This window comes from Meleagris gallopavo, chromosome 8 (genome assembly GCF_000146605.3).
Source record: "Meleagris gallopavo isolate NT-WF06-2002-E0010 breed Aviagen turkey brand Nicholas breeding stock chromosome 8, Turkey_5.1, whole genome shotgun sequence".
In the NCBI taxonomy this organism is placed as follows: Eukaryota; Metazoa; Chordata; class Aves; order Galliformes; family Phasianidae; genus Meleagris; species Meleagris gallopavo.
The window spans coordinates 22925027-22947009 of NC_015018.2; the positions used below are offsets into that span (position 1 = coordinate 22925027).

Sequence of the window (21983 nt, forward strand, 5' to 3'; positions counted from 1 at the left end):
TTGGCTAAAATAAATTTTATTTTTACCATTACAATATATAATCTCTTATCAACACAACTCACAAAGTCTTTACAAAATAATTCAATTTTCTAATGTATTTTAAACACTACTTTTGTACAAACTTTGAAGGAAAATAGGCAATTACAGTTAGACATGTCTTTGTTAGTTTTTTTTTTTTTAGAAGCATCACAAGAATTACTTCAAATAAGACAATTTTTTTTTTGTGGTGTTGCCTTCACAGGCAAAACTTAACACTTATTGTAAAGACCTGAAGAAAGATTCATGAAAGCTTTCTTTAGACAAGAGATGCCAGTATTAGTATGCTGACAGCACTGTAGCAAATAGGACAGTAAGCAAACACATTTGAGCTAACTTAAGTGCTCTAAAAAGCCTCACTAAGGAATCTTCTTCCCTTCACTATGCTGACTACAGAGGGACCCTGGTTCTTAACAGTAGCTTTCATGAATCCCCATACATAAGACAGAACGTGCAGCAAGAGCATTGCACAGAAAGCTCTGTTTCTTAATGCTGCACGAGAGACCATGAGAAACTTCAACAGAACAGAACTGAAATACTACAGCTGTCACAAAACCTAGTAATTTGTTAAAACAAATGAACAAAAATGTTACCTACTATCCTCCATAAAGGTGATAGTAAGAGGCACACACTATGCTATTTAACCCTTCAAACCCACTCTCCACTACCATTCACTAACACATACTGGGAAGAGTGGAAAAAGCTACCATTTTTCACTACTGCTAGAAAGCTGTGTGCTAAAATGAAGGAAGCTGTGCTCCTGCTAGTCAAGTCATTTGACAGATTTTACATGACAGCAAAATTAGGCTATTTTAAATACAGCAAGCAGGTAGAACGAGGTGCTACTTTTTCCCCCCTCCATGCATAGTTTAACCAGCTTACAGCTAGCTCACCTCCATTCAGACTAGAGATGCGTGACCCACAATTTGATGTAAGTCAAACTACCAGCAAATATTTTTCAAGTGCAAACAAAATTGTTTTTCTTCAAGAAAAACAACTGAATAAAGTTTGTGATACATCATTTCCTACCTATTTTGGTCTCCATTCAAAGAGTCGCCTTCCTCTCCCGAATCACATCTGAAGTCAGATGATCACTATAAGCTTTTTTGCACCCAGTGACTGTTTCCACCCCAGAATACACTGTACTGCCCACTGAAGATCATCCCTGAGAATATTGTTCTGTCTAGACCCTTAGAAAGTAAGCAAAAGCCCATAGCTTAGGGAAAAAGGCTGTTTACCCTGTGAGATCTTGTGGGTTTAGGAAGTATTTAAAGAAATGCAGCAACTCTGAGCATTTAAAGTCCCTGAGCTGAGTGAAAATTGATAGCTGTATGTACAGAACGCTTTAAAAACAAAAAACAGTGGTAAAGTCAGATGTAAGTTACAAGCATACAGCAGTCAGTGGTAGTTTCGTTTACTTGCTTCCTGTCGCAGAAAATACGATGGCATTCTTTGGTGAGAAACAGCAGTGAAGGAGCTTCATGACTTTGGATTCTTCCACGTCCTGATACTGTAGCAATCTAAGGAATGGTGAGTGGAGATACGACCAGACCATAGTGCAGCACAAGTAAGCCATCCTAGAGAGAAGAGAGAAACTGTATTATCGGATCACTCTGCCTTGTCCACAAGGCATTTCCATCACTGCCTGGTGTGACAGTCACCTGCGTGCCTTCAATCTCACTCATTTCATTGCACTCTCCCTCTCGTAACAGGGATACAAGTTTTATAAAATACCAAAGCAGATAAAAAACTTTCCCCTCTCACTTTACTTTCATACTTTTATATCTCACTTTACTTCCCATATGACACAGCAAGGCAGAATAAATAACTTAATTAAATAGTTCTAGAAGCAGCTACCAAATTCTGGCCGTTAACTCCAGACACCAAAAATCAAACAGACATTTGAGGAAGAAGGAAACACATTGTTGTTGCCTGTTGCATGGAACTCGGATTCCAACTCCTACTGCTAATTTCAGTACCTTCACTGGCTGCTGCAGTTTACTGTTCAGTGGCTCTGTTAATTATCCGAATTGTCAAAAGTAAGATAGAAAGACAACAAAAAAGATCAAGTCAATTTTTCTTCTTTTTTTTTTTTTTAAAGTACAAAAGCACTGTCTTTACATTTCAAGAAATTAGCTGGGGTCCTGCATATGTCAGTAATGCACTTAAATAATTCCGCCAGCTTCGTTAAGCCACACTGCCAGCTTACCATTTCCTACTTCTTGATGAACAACACTTTTTAAATCCCTGTGCTTCAGCTGAAGTTAATAAAAAAATATTTCACCTGCAAGACAATACTTCCTGACTCATTACAATAAATCTTACTTATGTAACTTAATTTGCACAGCTGGTGAAAGATCTAGTAGTTGGTCTTCTTCCACCTCTGAAACCTGTTCCCACTACTGATCCCCCAGGGATCTGACTTGCATTAGAACTATTTATGCGGACAGGCTTTAATAAATGTTTTCTTTTGAAGAGAGAAACACATTAATCACAGACAACATATTAACATTTCCTACCGTATTTTAGCCATTAACCTTAGGACTCAATATATGTTCCAGAGAAGTTACATAATTCAGTGTGAGGGGGCACATTTTTAAAAACAAACCAACCATCACAGCAACACAAACTTTAAAGATCTACCATTTCAATTCTATTTAAAAAAGTACCAAGACTGTCTTCACTTTATGCCACCACTGCATTATACTACAGAACATGTAAAGTATGACAGTGGTCCAACCAACGTTTTGGAAGAATATAAATATTTAAGTAGAAGCTCATTCACTATATAAAAATTTTTTTGACAAGTTGGTATCCTTAGCTACCCAAAACTCTCTGAGCCACTTTGCACTGCAGGAAATCTAAGATCAGGAAATCAATCTTAGAAAGATGCAAGTGAATAGATGTACTTGGCCACACCTCCATGACATCCTCTTTTTCTTCCTTTAGGAATTATTCTCAGACAGCCCCTATCAACACCCTGATGTTCTGTCTAAAACATGTCTGCTTATTAGAAAATAGCTTTGTTTTGCCTTCAGTGCCATGAAGAAAAAAAATAATTGCAGCTGAGTGTAAGTGCTTAACTCTCTCTTCTACTTTTATTTTCTTTAGTTCTGGCAGATAACTGCATAATGACGGGTGATAAAAACAGTTTCAGAGCAACAACAAATATGCACTGTGAATTTCATGCAGCCATTTCACTTTTCTTTAAAGGATGCTGACAAAAGAGGGCCTTAGTGCAGGGTAGCGGCCAACCAATCTTAACTTCAATGAATGAGAATGCAAGAAACCTCATATTTCACTGCTGTTTTTAGTAGTGTCAGGTTATTTCCCTTCATCTTCTCATTCTGTTAGTAAATGGAAATTCACTACTAATTCAAACAGCTATGAGAGGAAGAACGAGCTTCTATTGCTTCATTTATTCAGTGCCTAACAAAGTGGGACGACTATGTTGTAATGTGGAGACAGGATCCTGTTTTTCTTCACTTTTTGTTGGATGCTTCAAAGTTACTTATCAACCTCTTGGCGCACAGAGTGTCATTATACCTTCACAGAGGTATGTTTGCTGCTCGTTGGCTACTTCTACAGGGAAAACGGAGCACTAACTTCCTTTTTTTGGAAAACTGTGATCAACATAGCTTTTCCTATATGGAAACTTTTCTTAAAGGAAAGAAATACAAGAAAGAAATGCTACAGTGCATTTTTTGACTAATGGCTTACTTACATGGGAAATACCCTTCTCAAATCAAAGGTCAAATCCAGCAACTACTTCTGTACAGAGAAGCTGAGATATAGCCCAATTGTTGCACTGCTTACTCCGTACTTGTTCACTTTCTAGGCATTATACATTTCTGTGTCTGTTCAACTGCTTTCTCTAGAGACAGAATTACAAAGAGAATGAGACCTCACTGCTTATTACAGATCTCAAATCAGAGTACTCAGATGTATCCAACAGAAAAGTACAAGCTCATCTCACAGCAGCTCCTGCCCCCCAAGGGCTTTTTGCTACACATTTGTGAACCTGACCTAAATTGGAAAGGATCCCACCTGTTAAATCCAAATATAAGTGTTAGAGTGAGTTGACTGATAGAAACATCTTGGCATATGCACCTTTTGATGTTATAAGAGCAGCAGTAACAAGAAGTGCCCCACTTTCCAAATTCAATATTCCCACAGAAAAAAGTGAAAAAAAACTTCCATGGCAGATCTGTGCTAGAGGGTCACACTAATTAAATTAGATCACAGCTCTTACAGCACAGTTCAGGAAACACTGAAAAAATATAATGGGATTGGGTTACAAGAAGGTGAGAGCTGCGAAGAGAAAAGCATCACCTGCAAGACCTCTGTGCCAAGGGCCAGGGATATAAAGGAAGCTACTCTTTTTAGCTTTTCCCACTTGAGAATTTGTCATATCCCTCAGCAATGCAGAGCTTTGAGAAGGGCAGCTTCAGATGGGTGAAAGTAACCTGCAGCTGGGATCACATTGCATTTGTGCAGCAAAGGAGAAGAAAGTAATGCAAGGAAGAAGTTACATGGCCATAAATAACAAGCTTCCTTCGTCAGCTACGTGATCAAACTCAGTCACAGGCTAATTGTAACACTTTGTAGCAAAACTCAGCCTTTTAAAGATTTGTCAGTCTTGGAACTCTACTTGTAGTAAATTCCAGAAGTTTTATACCACTATAAAAATTAAGCAAAGCTACTTTTAATATTAATTTTCTGCAGCAACATTTATATTTTCCTTCTCTTCGTAAAGCTAAAAAAAAAATATCACATTTCAGGATAATTAGAAAGATTCAATCAATCACCCAATTTCAGAAAACTTAGTGTCTGGAATACTATCAGGATGTAACATGTATCATGGAACTGTACTTCCTGCATACAAGTGCATTTAACACAATAAAGAACAAACATGTGAAGAAAGATTTACTCCTTTTTCTTCTAAGCCTCTATAAACTGTTAAAAAATGAACACAATTGTTTACATCTAAGCACTAAATTAGTTTCCTATTTATTCCAATTACAGCAATCCAATCTGTTACCATGCAACCAATATTTTACCATCAGTTCACACTTAGCTTTCATCAATAGGATGCTTTACCTCACTCATGCTCTGGAGACAGTGATACACATTGTTACTCAGTAGAAAACAAACACACAAACCAAACAAAAATTTTCTCAGAGCAACCAAGATTATTTAATAACCCCTGAGGAGAATAGAAGTCTCAAAAACATTTTAGTGATTATGACCCAGAGAAATAAATCACAAACAGTGCAAGATATGCTGCACTGAACTTGAAGAAACTCTTCCAATGTAGATGGCTGCCTAAGAATGCATGTTTAAATTTCTGCCTTTGGCAAAGTGAAACCTACCTGCGTTTTTGAAACCCCTTTTCCTCAGCAAAAAGCATAACTGCTGACATGAATGAACATGCATATGAAAAAAAATGCGACTCAAAACAGTTCTTTTTCTCCTCTAACAGTGACTGTACTTACATAAATCAAACCCAAAGTTTACTCCCTTAAAGGCCTATTCTGTTTAAGTAGCTACGGAAGCTATTTTCTCAGTGTGAATAATGTACAATGTGTGAATAGTGTGAATATCAGAACGTGGTCAATGACAACGGCAGTTTTGAAAAGCGTTTCTAGATCCTAGTGAAAGCTGTTAGGAACAATTCCAGCAATACTGGTTTGCTGAGGCAGGAAGATTATGATGATACAAGATGCCTCCGGAGTTTAATTAGAAGAAAAAATAAAAATCTATCAAACATTCCTGTGTAGTTGTAGTCTCACGGGACCTAGAAAACCATTGAATTTTAGGTCTAGTGAAAACAAGACTTTGCAAAAAGCAAAAATCTCCCTTCTGTTTTCCCCAAGAGAGCTTGCTAGAAATCATCACTAGCACACTGATTTTGTAATAATGAGACTTGATATACCCTTCGAGAACAGATCCTTAGACAACTGTACTCTTCGTGGAGCTGCTGACGGGGACTTAGCACTGAACATCAATCAGGAAGACCCTATTTTGACACGAAATCACAGAATCACAGAATGGCCAGGGTTGGAAGGGACTTCAAGCTTCATGAATCTCCAACCCCCTGCCACATGCAGGGCCATCAACTTCCCATTTAATACTAGAACAGGGCCCCATCCAGTCTGGCCTTGAACATCTCCAGCAACGAGGCATCCACAGCCTCTCTGGGCAGCCTGTTCCAGAACCTCACCACTCTCATAGTAAAGAGCTTCCCCTCCAACCTAAATCTTCCCTCCCTCAACTTAAAACCATTTCCCCCGTCCATGAAAAACACAGAACCTTAATGAGGAAGATCCACTTCTGACAAGAAATGAAAACAAAGCAGTTTTCATTACAGTCATTTCCCAAGAGCACCTTTCATACATGAAAACATTTCGTGCAATGATGAAATCAAAAACTATATACATTTAATAATACCCCTGCTATTTCCTGAAGCTTTTTAGTATTGAATATTTCCATCACTATTTTTGTTGATTGCTCCATGTTATACTTACCATAAACTCATTATATCAGAAGTTTGTTTGTTACTAGTGGTTTCTTCCTCCCAGTTTCTATACTCCCTAATGCGAGTCAGGTTAAATCTTCAGTTTTTCTTCATGTTATTAGATGAACAGTCAAGATATCAAGTTTGACACATAACTTCCTTTGGCTGCAGAAGCCATAATACACACCATAAGCCTTAAAGATTTTCACTTTCTGCCAGTAGCATGATCTGTATCATCCGCCCTGAACGTGGGATCTCTCCTAGTTAGTCTAATTAGTACAGGTGATGCATTACCCAGGACACCTTGAAACTGGCTTTCCACCCCTTGCCCCTGACATGGAATCCCTCTTATAGCATAAAAGGGCTCAACATGAAATTTAAGTGTTCTGGATTCTGAGTGCACGCAGGCATTCAAGTCATGAGAACTAATTTGCTAATTTAACTTCTGTGTCATCTACTTAAGTTGCTATCCAAATACAACACCAACCTAAACCCCATTTATCCCCACTGTAGTTGATGAACCAGTAAAATTTGTTCAAACTGTCAGGTTAGGATCAATATGCTATTTACACAACGTGGTTTTACTTCTATATCCTACTAAGCACTGGGGAGATTATTTCATTATTTCCTTGGTTTTGCTGTACTTATGAAACGGTGTGATCCTTGCCATTATAAAAGATGCTTGGAGAGATTCCTAAGGAAATAAAAGGTTTTCTTACTTGCAGAGCCAGCAGCATTTAAATAGTAAATTACTGAAAAGAAATAAAAAAATAGTTGGCTACCCTCAAGCTCTGATCAGGACCTGTATGATATGCATCAAGGACATTAACTGCACTTACTATCATGCATCTTTGGTTTGTGCTTTTATGAGCAACTGTTCCCCTGATACTTCCCTGTACAGACTCAAGGTTAGCCTTGGCCTTATGTGGGATACTTCAGCACTCTGATAATCTTTGCAGCAGAGATGCAAACACCAGGAAGAAAAACAAGAAATGTCACTTAAAAGAATGGCTGGTGTCACTGGTAAGACATCAGCTCGTTTCAGAATAGAACAATTCTGTCCCCAGAACATCAAACTGTTGAGAACACTTCTGTTACCTGATATATTTCTCAACTACATTTACAATATAAAAAACAATTTGCATAAGATGATAGTTTTTGTAAGTAACTTCTTCTGCTGCTAAATTGGTGTTACCTGATAGAATATTTCTTAACCTATTTTAAAACAGCACAAAGCCCCAGCTGCCACACAGACCTGTACAGCACTCTCTCCTATGACTTGCCGGATCTCCCTCAGTGTCTGGTAGTGCTCTAGCAGGTGATCACCACATATTATGTCTACCTGTGGAAGAACACAAACATTATCAAGCTTAACTTCGCTTTGGACTAGCAGGACAATATCTAAGCCATTTAAATTTGATAGTTCATAAAGTAAAACTAAAGCTGCTTAGAATTCCACCATAGCCTGTCTGACACTACAAAAATCTTTAACTTTGCTGTCAAAATGCACTTAGCATGCACAGCACTATGCTTTGCCCTAACGCTCCCTTCCATCCCCCAAGTTGGGGCATGCTTCTGGAAGGGAGAAGATAGTTTGCTTCACTTTCAGTTGGGTAAGCCCAGTGCAAAAAAGAAACAAACCCAAACTGTTTTGGAATAGCTGTGATAGATAAAATAGGAATCTAGATTTAAATATTAAAAAGATCACACAAACACCCAGAGTCATTCATTATCTGCAAAAAAGGGCAAGCTGTCAGTGCTAATGGCAAGTAATGGGCCAGTACTACCCTCACTTCTATTCTGAGCAAGAAAACACATGAGTAAGTTTGCTTAAGACTGTTTGGAAGAAAGACTTGAATAAAAAAGATTAAGCTCACTGTATACCACTGCAAGCAAGTACTTCTCACACAGTCCTTCTTTAAAATGCAATCAACATTTCTGTGATGGAAGAAACAGGCATACTCAGCAATTCTAAATAACATCCTGGACTGCAGCTTAACTACATCAACAGTGTCTGCAATTCCAGAGAAAGCACTTTCATTAAGTAGCAGTTACTCTGGGGGAAAAAAACAAAAAACAAAAAAACCACAGATTCATAGTGAGGCACTCCAGATTCCTTTTGCCTTGTCTATTACAAAAAAATAAGCTTCTTTATTAGAAGTAACCAATCCAGCACTGTTTCTCTCACAACTGCAGCTTTATTATATTCTCATTCTCAGCAATTCTCAGAGAGGGCTTTCATTTGTATTACAACAATCAAACCTCAAAGTTAAAAGCATTGTCAACATGTTGATATGTAGCTTTCAAGGAGGAATAAATTTATGCTTTGCCACTACACTGGTCAGGGAGCATATACTGCAATATTGTTACCTGTCCTCTTACGTGGTTACACAGCCACTTCCCACTACACTTCGTGCTTCAGCTGTTCAATCTGTCTGTATGTACACTCCTTTGCACACCGACATCTCTCTCCTACTCTTCATGAAAAAAATTTAGAAATATTTGTGTCTCATGCTTGCAGACTGTATTGTTCTTAGCTTTGGGAACAACAGAATTATAATTCTTAGAGATAAATTCATTTATATACTATGAGAATGATGTGGAATACTCCATTTCTATTAGAATAAATCTTAAATACTGGTTCCAGAAAGCACGTATGATATAAACTGCTTAGTATTATTTCTGCTTTTAGCTTCCAGGAAGAAGCCAGCAAGTAAAAGTTAATCTGAACATAATATTAAACGTTGATATCATATATAAAACAAAATACATACATAGTAGGAAATGTTTGTTAAATAGCTCAAATCTTTTTTTTTTTTTTTAAGTGGTTTGCAGTTATTTCTCCTTTTTCCTTGGCATTCTAGCCTCTACTGTTATTAATGTAGGAAAACAGACTTGCCTGCTTCGTTTTCCAGTGATGTATGAATTTAATGACTTCTCCTTTAAAAGCTATGTTCACAATTTTCATACTATAAGTGAAAACTCAATCTTGTTCTCACTGATATAAATATATACATGCACACTTTATATTTGCTGTAGAAAGAAAAAAATATTTATTTTTTCAATATAGGATGTAAACAAAGTGAAAACTGCTGACAGTCTCTCAAAACAGAACGAGAATTCTTGATTCAAAATATCCAGCAGTTGACCCTCTTGCTGCCCCAGTTTCAAATGGCAGTTATTAAAGATTCAGTGTCTTCTAACAGATTTCCCTCCCCCACCCACATTCACCTCCTCATATGCTCTTAATGTTATTTCCTAATCCTCTCACTCTAGCACCAAAGCCAGAATTTCTGTCTGCTAATTGTTATACAGCATTCATTCTGTAATGACAAAAAAAAGCCACACAAAAAAAAATCCTAGGTCAGCGTGGAAATCAGTTGCAAAATCCATGTCTCTAAGGAATCCTTGTGCCTTAGAGAAATTACTATATTCTGATATGAAAGAGGCACCAGCAACACAAGTGATGTGAGTCTACTTTAGTCTTGACGAGCTGGTAAAACTGTTGTCAGCTAACAGTACTGACAAGTGAGACAGCACTGAATACAGCTTGGCCTTTTGCTTAAGGGAAAAAATGAATGGGCAGCTGGTTAACTCAAACAACTTTGAAAAATCTGATTAAAAGAAAGTAGCCTTTATGGGCATTTATTAGGTGACATGTTTCCTGCACTCAAGAGCTATTTCCCCCAAAAGAACACGGTAACAGGCAATTACAAATTAATACTCACCACGTAAGACGAAGTTAAAAAGGAAAATGGTCATATAAGGGACAACCCCAAGAGAAAATTTGGCCTAGAAACCACTAAATCTCAATCAATGGTTTCTATGACAATCCATATTATCCAGGGAAGGACAGAGAAAACAGTTTTGGAGGTCAGCATGAGTATTTGGGATAGTTATTCAAAAGCTGTGATTTCCTTTTCTAAGGTACCAGAAACATCTGTTCCACGGGCTAAGACTGGCACAAGGAGGCTGCATCAGCAATGACACTGTATGACAACAGACTTTCTTCCAATCTTACCCCACAGGCTGCAGTTTACACACACACCTGCAGGAATGCAAATCTGATGCGGGATGACTTCAAAGGAAAAAACACATTAAAATAAATCTCATTTTCTCCTAACTCAAAGTAATGAACAGAAAAAAAAAAATCTCAAGTTTAGTGTATTATATGAGCTCAAGATTGCAAAGTCTGAAAGATTTGCCTACATTTGTATTCATATTTTTCATTCCAACACGTCCATTCACAACTTTCAAACCTCGTTTGCTTCCTTCAACGTACAGTTTGATTTTACTGACATTTAGCTCCTCTCTGTTTCTGCCTTCACATCCTCTCACACTCAAACACATCCCTATCTACCTACTCAATTTTATCTTCGAAACAGCAGGTTATTTTTTGTTTTGAATTTCACCTGCTGAAATCTTACATGGCACTACAGAAGCTTCATACACAAAATAATGATAATTTAAACACGTTGCAAATTGATAGGGAGAGTTCCTCCTACTTCTACATTAACAAACAACAGAGGCATAGGCATTAGATCATAGAGAACTAGCAAGTGCCCCTGTAAGTGACATACCTGACAAGCAGGATCCAGATCCATCTTCCTTCTGAGGAATTTCTCCACGTGTCCAATCGTTGCTTCCCCTGAAACACGCACAAACTTCTTTTCCAAAGGCTGCAAAGAATAAACACATGATCTTAAGACGCTGTATATTTTCAGCCATCATCCTTGAGAAACCCCAAACTCAACTGAAGGCCCACTAACTGCAGAAGACAGCTCGTGTTTTGGAATTCTCTGGGATCTATTTCCAGATTACCTCACAGGGAAAGGACTAACTATGTATTAACAGACTCTGCATTCAAACTTTCTGCTGTTTGCAACAAAACTTAGAAGTTACTATTGACTTCAGTCCTATTTCACTACTGAAACAAAAAAGAATGGGATTTCCTATTAATTCACATAAATTGGTATTACAGAGCATTTCAAGAACTCCTCCCTTCAACCCCTCTCCGCTTCTAAAAAGCATTTACTCAGAAGCACAAGAGATTTCCTAAGATTGGCTTTTCTCCAAGTTGGGCTTGCACATCAGACATGAATTTAAATAGTTAAATGCTATAATTTTGTAATGCAAGGAACTTAACTTGCTTAGCACGTTAGAAGTATTATGGATTGGGTTGGAATCACTTTAATAGTCCATAAAATACCAGAATCCATTAAAATACTATGCAGAACACAAGGGCAAAAATGGTAGAATGGGCTTTTCGTATAATATCCATATACTTTCTTAGCAAGGACTTCAACACGAGTACATTTGTCATGTCAGCCTCAAAGATTTTAATGGATTTCTTTTCTGTGGATAAAATTTTGAACAGCTGACTGATAATATGGGCAGCTAAACAAACGGGCACAAAGGCAGAGTAGATGACTGCATTCAGTATGATAAATGGATTCCCTTTTGTGTCAGTTAATAGAATTTAAGTTAACTTCTGAGCAGTTGTGGTTTACAACTTATTATTATTATTTAGCTTCATCATATTCTTTCAATTTGAAAAACAAGTCAGAGCAGAGGGTCAAAGGGTACCCCTTAATTAAACAATTAAAATAAATACTTGATAGAAAGCTCAGAGAGGTCTAAAGACTACCTTTGAATTCAATCATGAATTAAAATATCTATCCATGATAATTGTACTTTTGGAGCAACAGTTTGATTTATTCATGTGTAAGAGCTAGAAATGCTAATAGGACCAGAGCTAGGAGCCTAAGCTGGCTGAAAGCTTAATGATACCAGGTTTACACTTAGTGCAAGGTTATGGCCAAGAGCCTTATAACCTGTTCTCTCAATCCATCCCAGGGAAAAAACAAAACAACAACAAAAACCACTTTAATACATTAATCCCATGTCTAATCTAACTTTTTTTTCTGAGTAAGTAATTGAGGAAAGAATAATACTAAGAAGCAATTAGAGAATGTTTTGTGAGAAATGGATAAGAGAGGGACTTGGAAGGTAGATGAGTAAACCTCTCGATCACGAAACAGAAATAAAAAACATGAAGATACAGAAAGAAAAAAAATACGTTGAAGCAGGGATTTAATATGCAGGAAAAAAAAATAAATAAAAAAATAAAAATTAGAAATGCTATAGAAGATTCCTGTTAGAAGATGTGGTATTTCTATAAAAGCCATACAGGAACCTAAATATGCACTTGTGCAGAATGGCACTTCAGTCTATGGATGGTGGCATTATAAGCAGCACACAACGGTTCCCTGAGAGCTCAGGTGGGCAGCCTTTGGCCTTCAACATCCTCAGAAAACTACAATTAAAGTGAGTGGAAATGCACTATTTATTACTTAAAAGGGAAGAATACACACAAAATCCCTTTTCTGAGTCACTAACTCATTTTTAAAATTACGTTAAGAGCTAAACATGTTTTAAAAGGCAAAACCATTCCTACTGGAACAGCATGAGGAATATCAGATGGAATAAACGCCTGACACAGATTTTAAAAATAGAAAATGCTGGTTAATAAAACATTTGAATTGTCCCACAGTCATTTGCTGTGGGCCCAAAAGACAAAAATCAAACAAAAAACAAAAAAAGGGCAAATAGGAGACATGAAGGATTGGTGGTGATGTAAAAACAAGAACATTAAAAAAAAAAATAGTGTGATAGACAAGGAGAAAAAAGAACATACAAAACGCTGGTTGGTGCTTGGGAGAAACAGGTGAATAAAATTAACAGATACATTTTTAGAAATACTGCTTCTGTTCTACAGAAAAACTTCTATTTGTGAAACTGAACTTAAATCTTCACACTTTGTGCACATGAAATCTTGTTTATCTAACAGTTTGAGATTGCCTCCCAAGTTCTCTCATACCAAATGACATTAGTATTTGAAAATACCAGGAATAACTGTTGTTATATCCAACACTTCAGATTTGTGCTTGAAAATATATCGATTAGAAATCAACTCAGCTGAGAACAAAGGAAACTAGTAAAAAAAAAATGAATTAGGACAATCCATATTTCAGTTAGTAATACGTTTCTACTAAAATCACTATAGAGCAAAATTGGAGTTTTGCTGCTAGCAGCACCATTGAAACATCTCATTGTTATTCTGTGCCATTCCATCTTTTGATTCCTACAAGCCCCAAAACAATGAAATGCAACATACACTGTGTTATTTTGAATTATATCTCCTCCTTGCCCTGAACAGACTTTTATTTTCTAGATGTTTAGCCAAAATAGTGGAAAAGCATACACTGCGAATCTCTAATCACAGCCTATGAAATAATGCAGGCAGTAAACAATGAGCAGTGCATCCACAGATATCAACCAATTCAGTTTAGTATAACGATGCACAGCAGAAAAGATATTCTTCAGGATGAAAGGGAATGCTATTTCTTACTCATCAGAACTGCCACTGTTGAAACAACTAGCTTTGTTAGTGAAGAGATGCAGAAAAGCAGTTTGCTGCAGGCTATGGAAGTGCTGTCCAGAAAATTTGCATTGTTTTTTGCTGCAATTTCAACCGTGTAGAAAAATGCTACCATTTTTCATACCTTGGGTAATGCTTCCTCTGAGTAACCTAGGCAGGCTTTGAAGAAGTATGTCTAGCTGTGAAAAAACTTTTTTAGAGAATAACTGCACTTCTGCCTAGCATTCCAAGAAAAGCCAAGTAATGCACCTTTTGGTAGGAGATGCAAGAATAATAACCTGGAATTACTCTAGTGAAGTTTCATTGACACCATTCCCATTCTCCTACCATATCTAATTCCTTAGCCTCGGAAGCATTCACTTCCTACTCTGTGCTGCTATACAACAACAGGTTTGAACATATGTTGTATCCCATTATGCTGCTAAAAGTTCAGGCTGCAGTCAATGTAAGAAAAACAAAGACAAACTAAATAAAATACATTTGGGTTATACATATTTCTCAAGTAAATCATGTAAGAGAAAAGTTCAAATCACATCTGCACCTTAAAATTCCCTGTGCCTTCGTTAGCTCTGAAAAACAAGAGAAAACACAATCAATATTGCTAACAATTAGTAACACCCTCAAGCTCTTCATTATAATGACTATTAGATTAGTAAGCCTGGCGTATCAAGCTTATTTTTAAAAATCAGAGACTCTTCCTTTCATTAAAATCAAGTATATGAAACAACATTAGCTGAAAGTCATTCATCTTCTTCTCCTAGCCTTTATTTGGTACCCCATTTCTTTCTTTTGAATTCAGTTACTTAGGACCTTGATAAACTTTATCTACATGAAATGAAAAAAAGCAATACTCACTGAAGCCATATTTCACATACAATAAAACATACGTTTTCATAGGAATAGGTTATAATATCAATGCTGTTTTAATATCCATACTTTATCATCCTCAATAGTTGGAACCTTAGTGCACAGTTCCTAGAAGCTGCTGACAAAACACATCCAATCACCAAAGAGGCTTTCAGTGCTGCCCAGGCTATAATTACAAGATCAATGGTAATGCTGTCTAGGAACTCAGGAAAGTAGTAAGAACTTCTCTGGCAGGTCAGACTACACAGAGGTGGAAAGTGACCAAATTCCCAGCTGGCCTCGATGGAGGTTCATTGATTTGCACAGCCTGAGCACGTGAGCTCCCACTTATCTACACACAGCATTCCCATCTCGTAGCACAGTATACAAATTTCTAGGTGAATTGAGCCCAATACATGACGTTTCACTACGCTTGCATTACTTTAGCAAGTGCATAGGCATGACAGAGGTAAAATACAGTATTGCACTGTGCTGGAGAGAGCTAAGAAGAAATATCACTATAAATTGACAATATTCCTACTGACCATATAATACAGCAAACAAATGTGCAATGCTTGTGCAGACCACAAATTAGCATGGTACTTCAGATTACTGTAATTAGCCATCAAACAGATTTAAGTAGAACCATTATCAATTTTCACCACTGAATTGAAATACAAAGTTACAAGGAAGCAAACAGCCAAGCTTTTCCACTCTTGTTATTTTGATACAGTTCCACTGTTTCAGGAGATTGTTTAACACATCTAAATACATGGCATAGTTTAAAGCTTACAAAGTAACAATTATTGCTGGATTGTTTCATCTACTCCGAGTTTCCCTTCTCCAAAGAGCTTTTTTAACATCTTACTGCCAAGATAAGCTCTTTGATTTTGACCTTTGAAGAAAACAGATTAAATTTAAACATAAAAATAAGATCAAACATTAAAAAAAAAAAAAGACCCTAACATAATTTGCAAAACAGACATTAAGTCAATATCCTTCTTTAATCTGAATCTTTCTGGGCACCACTCCATCTAAGTAATGATAGCAGAGGACAGTTCTGCTTACTGTAGATTGTATTTGCACAATTGCACTTGCCTTGGTGCTAGACTACAATAGAAACTTGACCTAAAGCTGCCAGAATAACAAATCCAACATAGATTCAAAAGCCATCTTGTTCTACACACAGGCATGTACTTGTTTAATTCATTTTGAGGTATAAATTGCCCTTCTGTTTCTTCTTACTCTGCAAAAGAGAAAAATGTACCTGCTGAGAATCACCCAGGGCCACAGTGGGAGTAACCAGGAACCATGACAGTGGAGCTCTAATCACAGTACTTTCACCACAATTAATTCAAACTGTATCTGATCCTGCAGGCAAGATAACGTAACAAAGCTTTCTACACAGTAATCAAGAAACAGTGTTCCAACCTGAAAGGGACATAACTGGAATCCAATTTCAGTTATTTGAAGTCATTCTACATGGTAACTGGCAATACAACACTCCAAGAGAAGGCACTGTTGGCGTGAGCAAGTTCCTTCTGCCACCTGGTGGGCCAGCACAGCACTGGCTGCTACCTGACAGGTCCCAGTATGAGCATCCCTCACACTGCTCATTACACACTGCACAACACACATTGAACAATTGTGCCTTCGCTTCACTCTCCTTGTACAATATATGACTCTTGGTTTACTTGTAATGATCCTGCTCATAACACAAAACCATTAATTTCCTCCTAGTCTCACTTCTTCCAACTCAGGGATGCGTTCCCACATCATCCTACTCAGCAGAATAGCAATGTAATACTATTGTTTAATGTAATGTAATACATTGTTTAAAAAGAGGAATCTAAGACAGAGACTGCATTGAAACATAACAAAGGACTGCACGTGCTCAATTTGAGACATCTGAAACTGAATCTGTCTGCAGAACACTTCATAGTACAATCTTAGTCACGACTCTGCTTTAAAATGTACACGTGAGCACAAAGCGCTCCTGATAGGCAAGGACACAGAAAACTAACATGGAATTCAACTAAGTGGAGACAAAAGCATATTCTATAGCAGCGGCAGGGATTCTTCTGTAGATATTTAGTTCGAAAAACTTCTCTTACTGCAATCTCCTGTCTCAGCTATCCAAAGGATTTAAAAAACAAACAAACAACAACAAAAAACAACAACAAAACCACATGATGGGCAACGCAAACAATAAACAAGCCAGAACAGCTACATCAAAGTTCTGTACTCTGAATTCAATAAAACACAGTAGAAACACTGGACATAAGAAGCAAAAAGGCAAGGACACAGTCTCTACAAAAAGTAAGGTCAAATCAGGTTGGCATGCTTTGCTGCTAGAGTTTCCCAAGTTCTGAACACTTAACTTCACCTCATTTGTATAAGTTTGCAACAATTACATGTGCGAGTTCTCAGAACACTGTGCCAATAATCAGGCCAAAAGCAGAGGCAATCTGCATGTGTTGTACAAGAGTCAAGTCATTTCCTCCCATCAATTCAAGTTCTGTGCAGTGCTCTCAGTAGTTACAGCTTTTATTCCACACATAATAATTTCTCAGTCTCTGTTGTGAAAATTTGCAGATAGGCAAAGCAATATAGTTTCTACTTCCCACATTCCTGATAACAGCTCCAATGTTTGGGCTGGAATTTCCCCTCCCTGAGCTATGACTAAAGGTGATGTCCCATAAAAAAAGCTTTAGCTATAAGTCATTCAAGTCTGAGAAACTGTCAGGCAGACTTGACAACAGACTACACTATTAGTCCCACCTAACACATTTAGGGGAATGCCACTCTTGCTGCTCAGGTTTCCTACCTTGTCTTGGTCAGATACATTTAGAATAAAACTTCCTGTGAACTGTCTAACTGCCACTGATCGCATTGAACAAATTCATTGTAGGTCTCAAGTTCCCAGCACGCTGTCAGAGATGCTCTTAGCCCCTAAATGTTGGAAAATATCCCATCAAGAACATATTTCTTTTACTGAAGCAGCACCGTGGCTTTGTGCACATGTCTGCAAATACCAAACTGGTAAAACCTGGCTACAATGAGCTCTACATTACTCAGCAAAGCGGAAACAGGACTCCCCAGGCACATGTCAGAGTTACACTACTATTTGTAACCAGGACTAGAATGTTCTGGTCACTCATCTGCATGTGCTGTTACCCTGAAGGAAATACAATGCCCCAAACATCAATACTGCAACCACAGTGATTTCAGAGATGTTTCTTTGCTTCCTTTTCCCCACAACCCTTCCTGGTGAGCCATCCTTAGAATACAGTTTTTTGTGGCTGTAACAGAATGTCATGTATAACTGCAGCCCCCTAGTTACGTGACCAAGACCTAGTACAGTCATCACTAACAGTACTGTCACCTACAGGGTCGAAGGAGCCATGAGATACAGGAATTTTGGTTATTCCATTTACCAAGACTACACTACTTTAAAAAAAAATAAAAGGAATGCAAATTTTTAAAGCTCTAAACTTTTTTGAAATCTATTCTCATAAGAAGACATCTTAAATATTTTATCTGCATCACCTAGATATGCAAAACTGACTATTGCTATTAAACAGTAAGCTGAAAACAGCCTCCCATCTTGAGATGAAAGAAGTAAACACTCAATAAAAACAGAAAGCCCAAAACAGTCCAAGATGTGAGCAGAATCCTCGCATCAGCAATTTGCTCATACATTTGTCCGCAACTTACCCAATGAATTCGAGCAGTATTGAGATGTCAAGTTCTGGTGGGATCCGGAACACGGAGCCCAGAACTTTTCGAGGTCTTCCTCTGCTTGCTGGAACTGGCTGTGGGACAGCTAAAACATTCAAATAGCCAAAATGCAAACACAGCTTGAAATAAAAACAGAATAAGATGCTAACATGTGCCAACCAAAACGGATGAGCTCAAAGGGAAGAAGTGCCCATGACACTCATCCTATTATTATTATTATTTTTTTTTTAAACTAAATCAGCTCTGTATACATTTCTTGCTGGGTATGTGAGCCAGCATTTTGTTAGCTTTCAGCACAGCAATTCTCAAAAGAGATGCTTTTTGCCCTACTATCAAACAAACAACTAAGATAATCCCTCACCTGTCAATGGACATTCCAGTTCTTATCTATTAGGCTTCCTTATAGTATTTATTAGGGGCTAGAAAATACAATTAGCACATACTTAACATATTTTCCTGGGCAAAAGTAAAATATAAACCGTAAAAATACCCAAACACAACCTTGGTTTAAGTGTTGGTAGTTTCCACGTTCTACTTTAGTAACTTGAAAACTATGGCAACCAAGAATCTCACATTCCCAACACTACATATTTACTTTAGTTGTGAGTTAATATTTCAAGGAAAACTACTAGAAGTAAATGGGATAGTAAGTATTTCCTTAACAACATCCTCTAAATGATTATAGCTTACCTGGTTTGGGCACTTCTAATCCTCTTTCTTTATAGAAGTCATGCATTTGTTTTTTTCTCCTGAAAAAAACAAAACAAAAAACAAAAACCACAGAATAGATTGAAATGTTATTTCAGATGCTGAGCACATACAGTTTCCAATGGATAGAGCTGAAACACTTTCCAAGTGCCAACAAGTCTTCATTACCATTAGTATTCCATACAAAGTTCAGCTGCTTAAAATACCCACGCTTAGCAAAAACTTCCAGTTGGACAAAACTCATACTGAATTATCTGCACAAAGCAGTATCCTTCTGACTGTTACTACTCTTACATCCATACCATTTCCAGTTCATAAACACAAACCACCCTAGCAGACTGCACAGATTCAATGGCTCCCCAAGCACAAGGTAATGGACACGTGACAGTGAATGTACACAATCAGAAGAAAAAAAAAAATCAAATGACAGCATTGATGATTAAAAAAAAATAAAGCAAACAATAAAAAACGAGATTTCAGAGAATCTATCAGTCCCAGCAGGTTTTTTGTTTTTTCCTTCCTGAGACAAATGAACTCGCAATTAGACAAAATGACATTTCCTTTATTTGCATGATGCATGACTATGGAAAATGATCTGAACGTGTACCCAGAAACAGTAACACCTGCTTCGCATGAGATAGAAAACAAACCAAAACATCTTCAGCACAACTGCAGCGTCCAGCATCAGAATTGAGGCTTTTTCCTATTGTGGTGTTTTCCAAAGGGGTAAAAAAAAAAAAAAAAAACCCCACAAAAAAAAATAAAGTTGCCATTTTAAATACAAAATACACATTAGCTTGCAAATAACCAGACCTAGAATAGGAATTTATGACCATTAACAAGGCTCACTTAAGCACCACAACTGTTTCATTGTAGTGATTAAAAATAGAACTTCCAGTTCACTGTTGTATATCATGTTACATCTCACATATATAGACCTGCCCAGGGTACATACAGCCATGCATAACAGAACTTCACAGCCAGAAAAATGCCAGTTGGCATAGATAATTCATTAGGATTGATAACCAAATGTTGTGAAACTATTTTTAAGGAGCTCAGAGTTAAAACGGGACTTTGAATTACTGCCCTTTCTGCTTACTGGTTCCAATCTCTAGATGGCAATAAAATAAAGAAATGGACTTACTTTCCTCCAAATTGACAACTAATTTATAGACTATGTCTTGTAGTTGCCTGTCCAGTCTATCAAAGAGAAAAAAAAAAGTCTTTAATGTAAAGTATTCTCTATTTCACCAAACTGTAACAAAACTGCTAAATACACTGTTGAAATGATGTATGTAAGAGACAGCAGCAACTCCACCTGCCTAAATTCATGTCCTGCCAAGAGAGCTCCGATAGAAGAAGCCATATTAAAAAAAAAAAAAGCAACACCCCGCAAGAACAGTTCAATAAATTAAAACTCCATTTTCAGACTTAGTAAATACACCATGCCAACAAAGGTTGGTCTAAAAGACAATCAAAGCAAATATTTTTCTCTCATAATCTACAACACTGTGCAAGTACACAAAATTACCCAGGGTGAAAGGGTAAACAAACCCTGGAAAAGAGAAAAAAGGAAACTGAATAATTTTATTTTCACTATACTGAGATGAAACTTACAAAAACAAATGTCTTCCTTGTAATTGTATCTTCATTTGAAACTGGAAAGCACTATGGGCAGTAAAATCATACTTTCAAAAGCAAACAGCAAAACATGATGTTATGCATACAGAGGAGGGATGGACTTATTACCTGATATTATAAAGGGGCTGTGTCTGATGTACAACTATATTGCATTTTGGACATCTGTTGCTGTAGTAGAAGTGTCTCACTATGCAGCTTTTACAAACTGTGAAAGAATAAAATAAAATCTTGTAAGTCACACATCCATTCTACAATGACATCTGCTTAAGCAAGAGAAGCATTCAGACTTGTCAAATAGTTTGTTAGAAATAAAATGAATATTTCAGCAGCTCGTTCCGTCCAGCATGCAACACATAGGTTTATAATCCTACTGGTACAAAGGTAGGTGTTTAATGTTCTAAGCGCAATACCCAGGACAAAAGCAGAGTTAAGTCAACAGACTGACTGCTACAGATAAAAAGTTTGCTGAAAAGCATCCTACAAACAATTTCAGAAGAACAACCAAGGTAAGAAATAATTCCGCAATTTTCATTGTGTTTTAGGCATACCTAACATATGTAGCAGTTCTATTTTCATCTTACTTGGGCTTCATCCTTCCCTATATATTCTTCTCCTACCTCCCTCCTAATCTAGTAAGCTGACTTCATCCTTGACTGAGTTAATGATTTTCTGATGCTTGATATCAGCATCACTATGTTTTCCTTAAGGACAGTTAACTTCAAATAGCAGATTATCTTTGTGAAGTCAGAACACCTGAATATCTGTTTTTCGGTCACACTTGCAGCTGGTTCTTAGAATGGAAGCACTGGTACTTACAGGTGTGCAGACACTCTGTAATAGTTGTAGCATCAATAAAGTAACCTTTGCAGATGGAACACAGGATGTAAGGGGTCAACTCTGCGAGGTTTATCATACGCTACAAACAAAAACAGTTGACAAGAATTTAAATATATAGGTAAAGCCATGAAATTACATGAAAATCCAATTTCAGCTTCCAAAATATTGCAACCTGAGATCATGAACAATTAAAAAAAAAAAAAAAAAGGACTAAAC

At 37.2% G+C, this 21983-nt stretch overlaps 1 protein-coding gene across 10 annotated transcripts; it reads right to left on the reverse strand.

Moving 5' to 3' along the window:
• Positions 1 to 21867, reverse strand: PCGF6 (polycomb group ring finger 6). 10 transcript variants are annotated; one of them, XR_002117225.2, is made up of 10 exons: positions 21747 to 21867; positions 21039 to 21135; positions 20430 to 20489; positions 19272 to 19327; positions 18558 to 18666; positions 14536 to 14563; positions 11134 to 11232; positions 8287 to 8353; positions 7809 to 7895; positions 1481 to 1613 (listed from the first exon to the last, which is right to left on the reverse strand). XR_002117225.2 is itself a non-coding variant. In XM_019617767.2 (9 exons), the coding sequence occupies exons 1-9, from the start codon at positions 21841 to 21843 to the stop codon at positions 1557 to 1559; spliced, it is 729 nt and encodes a 242-aa protein (XP_019473312.1). In that variant the 5' UTR covers positions 21844 to 21867; the 3' UTR covers positions 1 to 1556. The 10 variants fall into 10 exon arrangements, 6 of the variants coding, with proteins under 6 accessions (XP_019473312.1, XP_010712953.1, XP_019473313.1 ...); XM_019617767.2 differs by lacking the exon at positions 14536 to 14563 and having other exon boundaries at positions 1 to 1613; XM_010714651.3 differs by lacking the exon at positions 8287 to 8353 and having other exon boundaries at positions 1 to 1613.
• Positions 21868 to 21983: the final 116 nt, after the last annotated feature.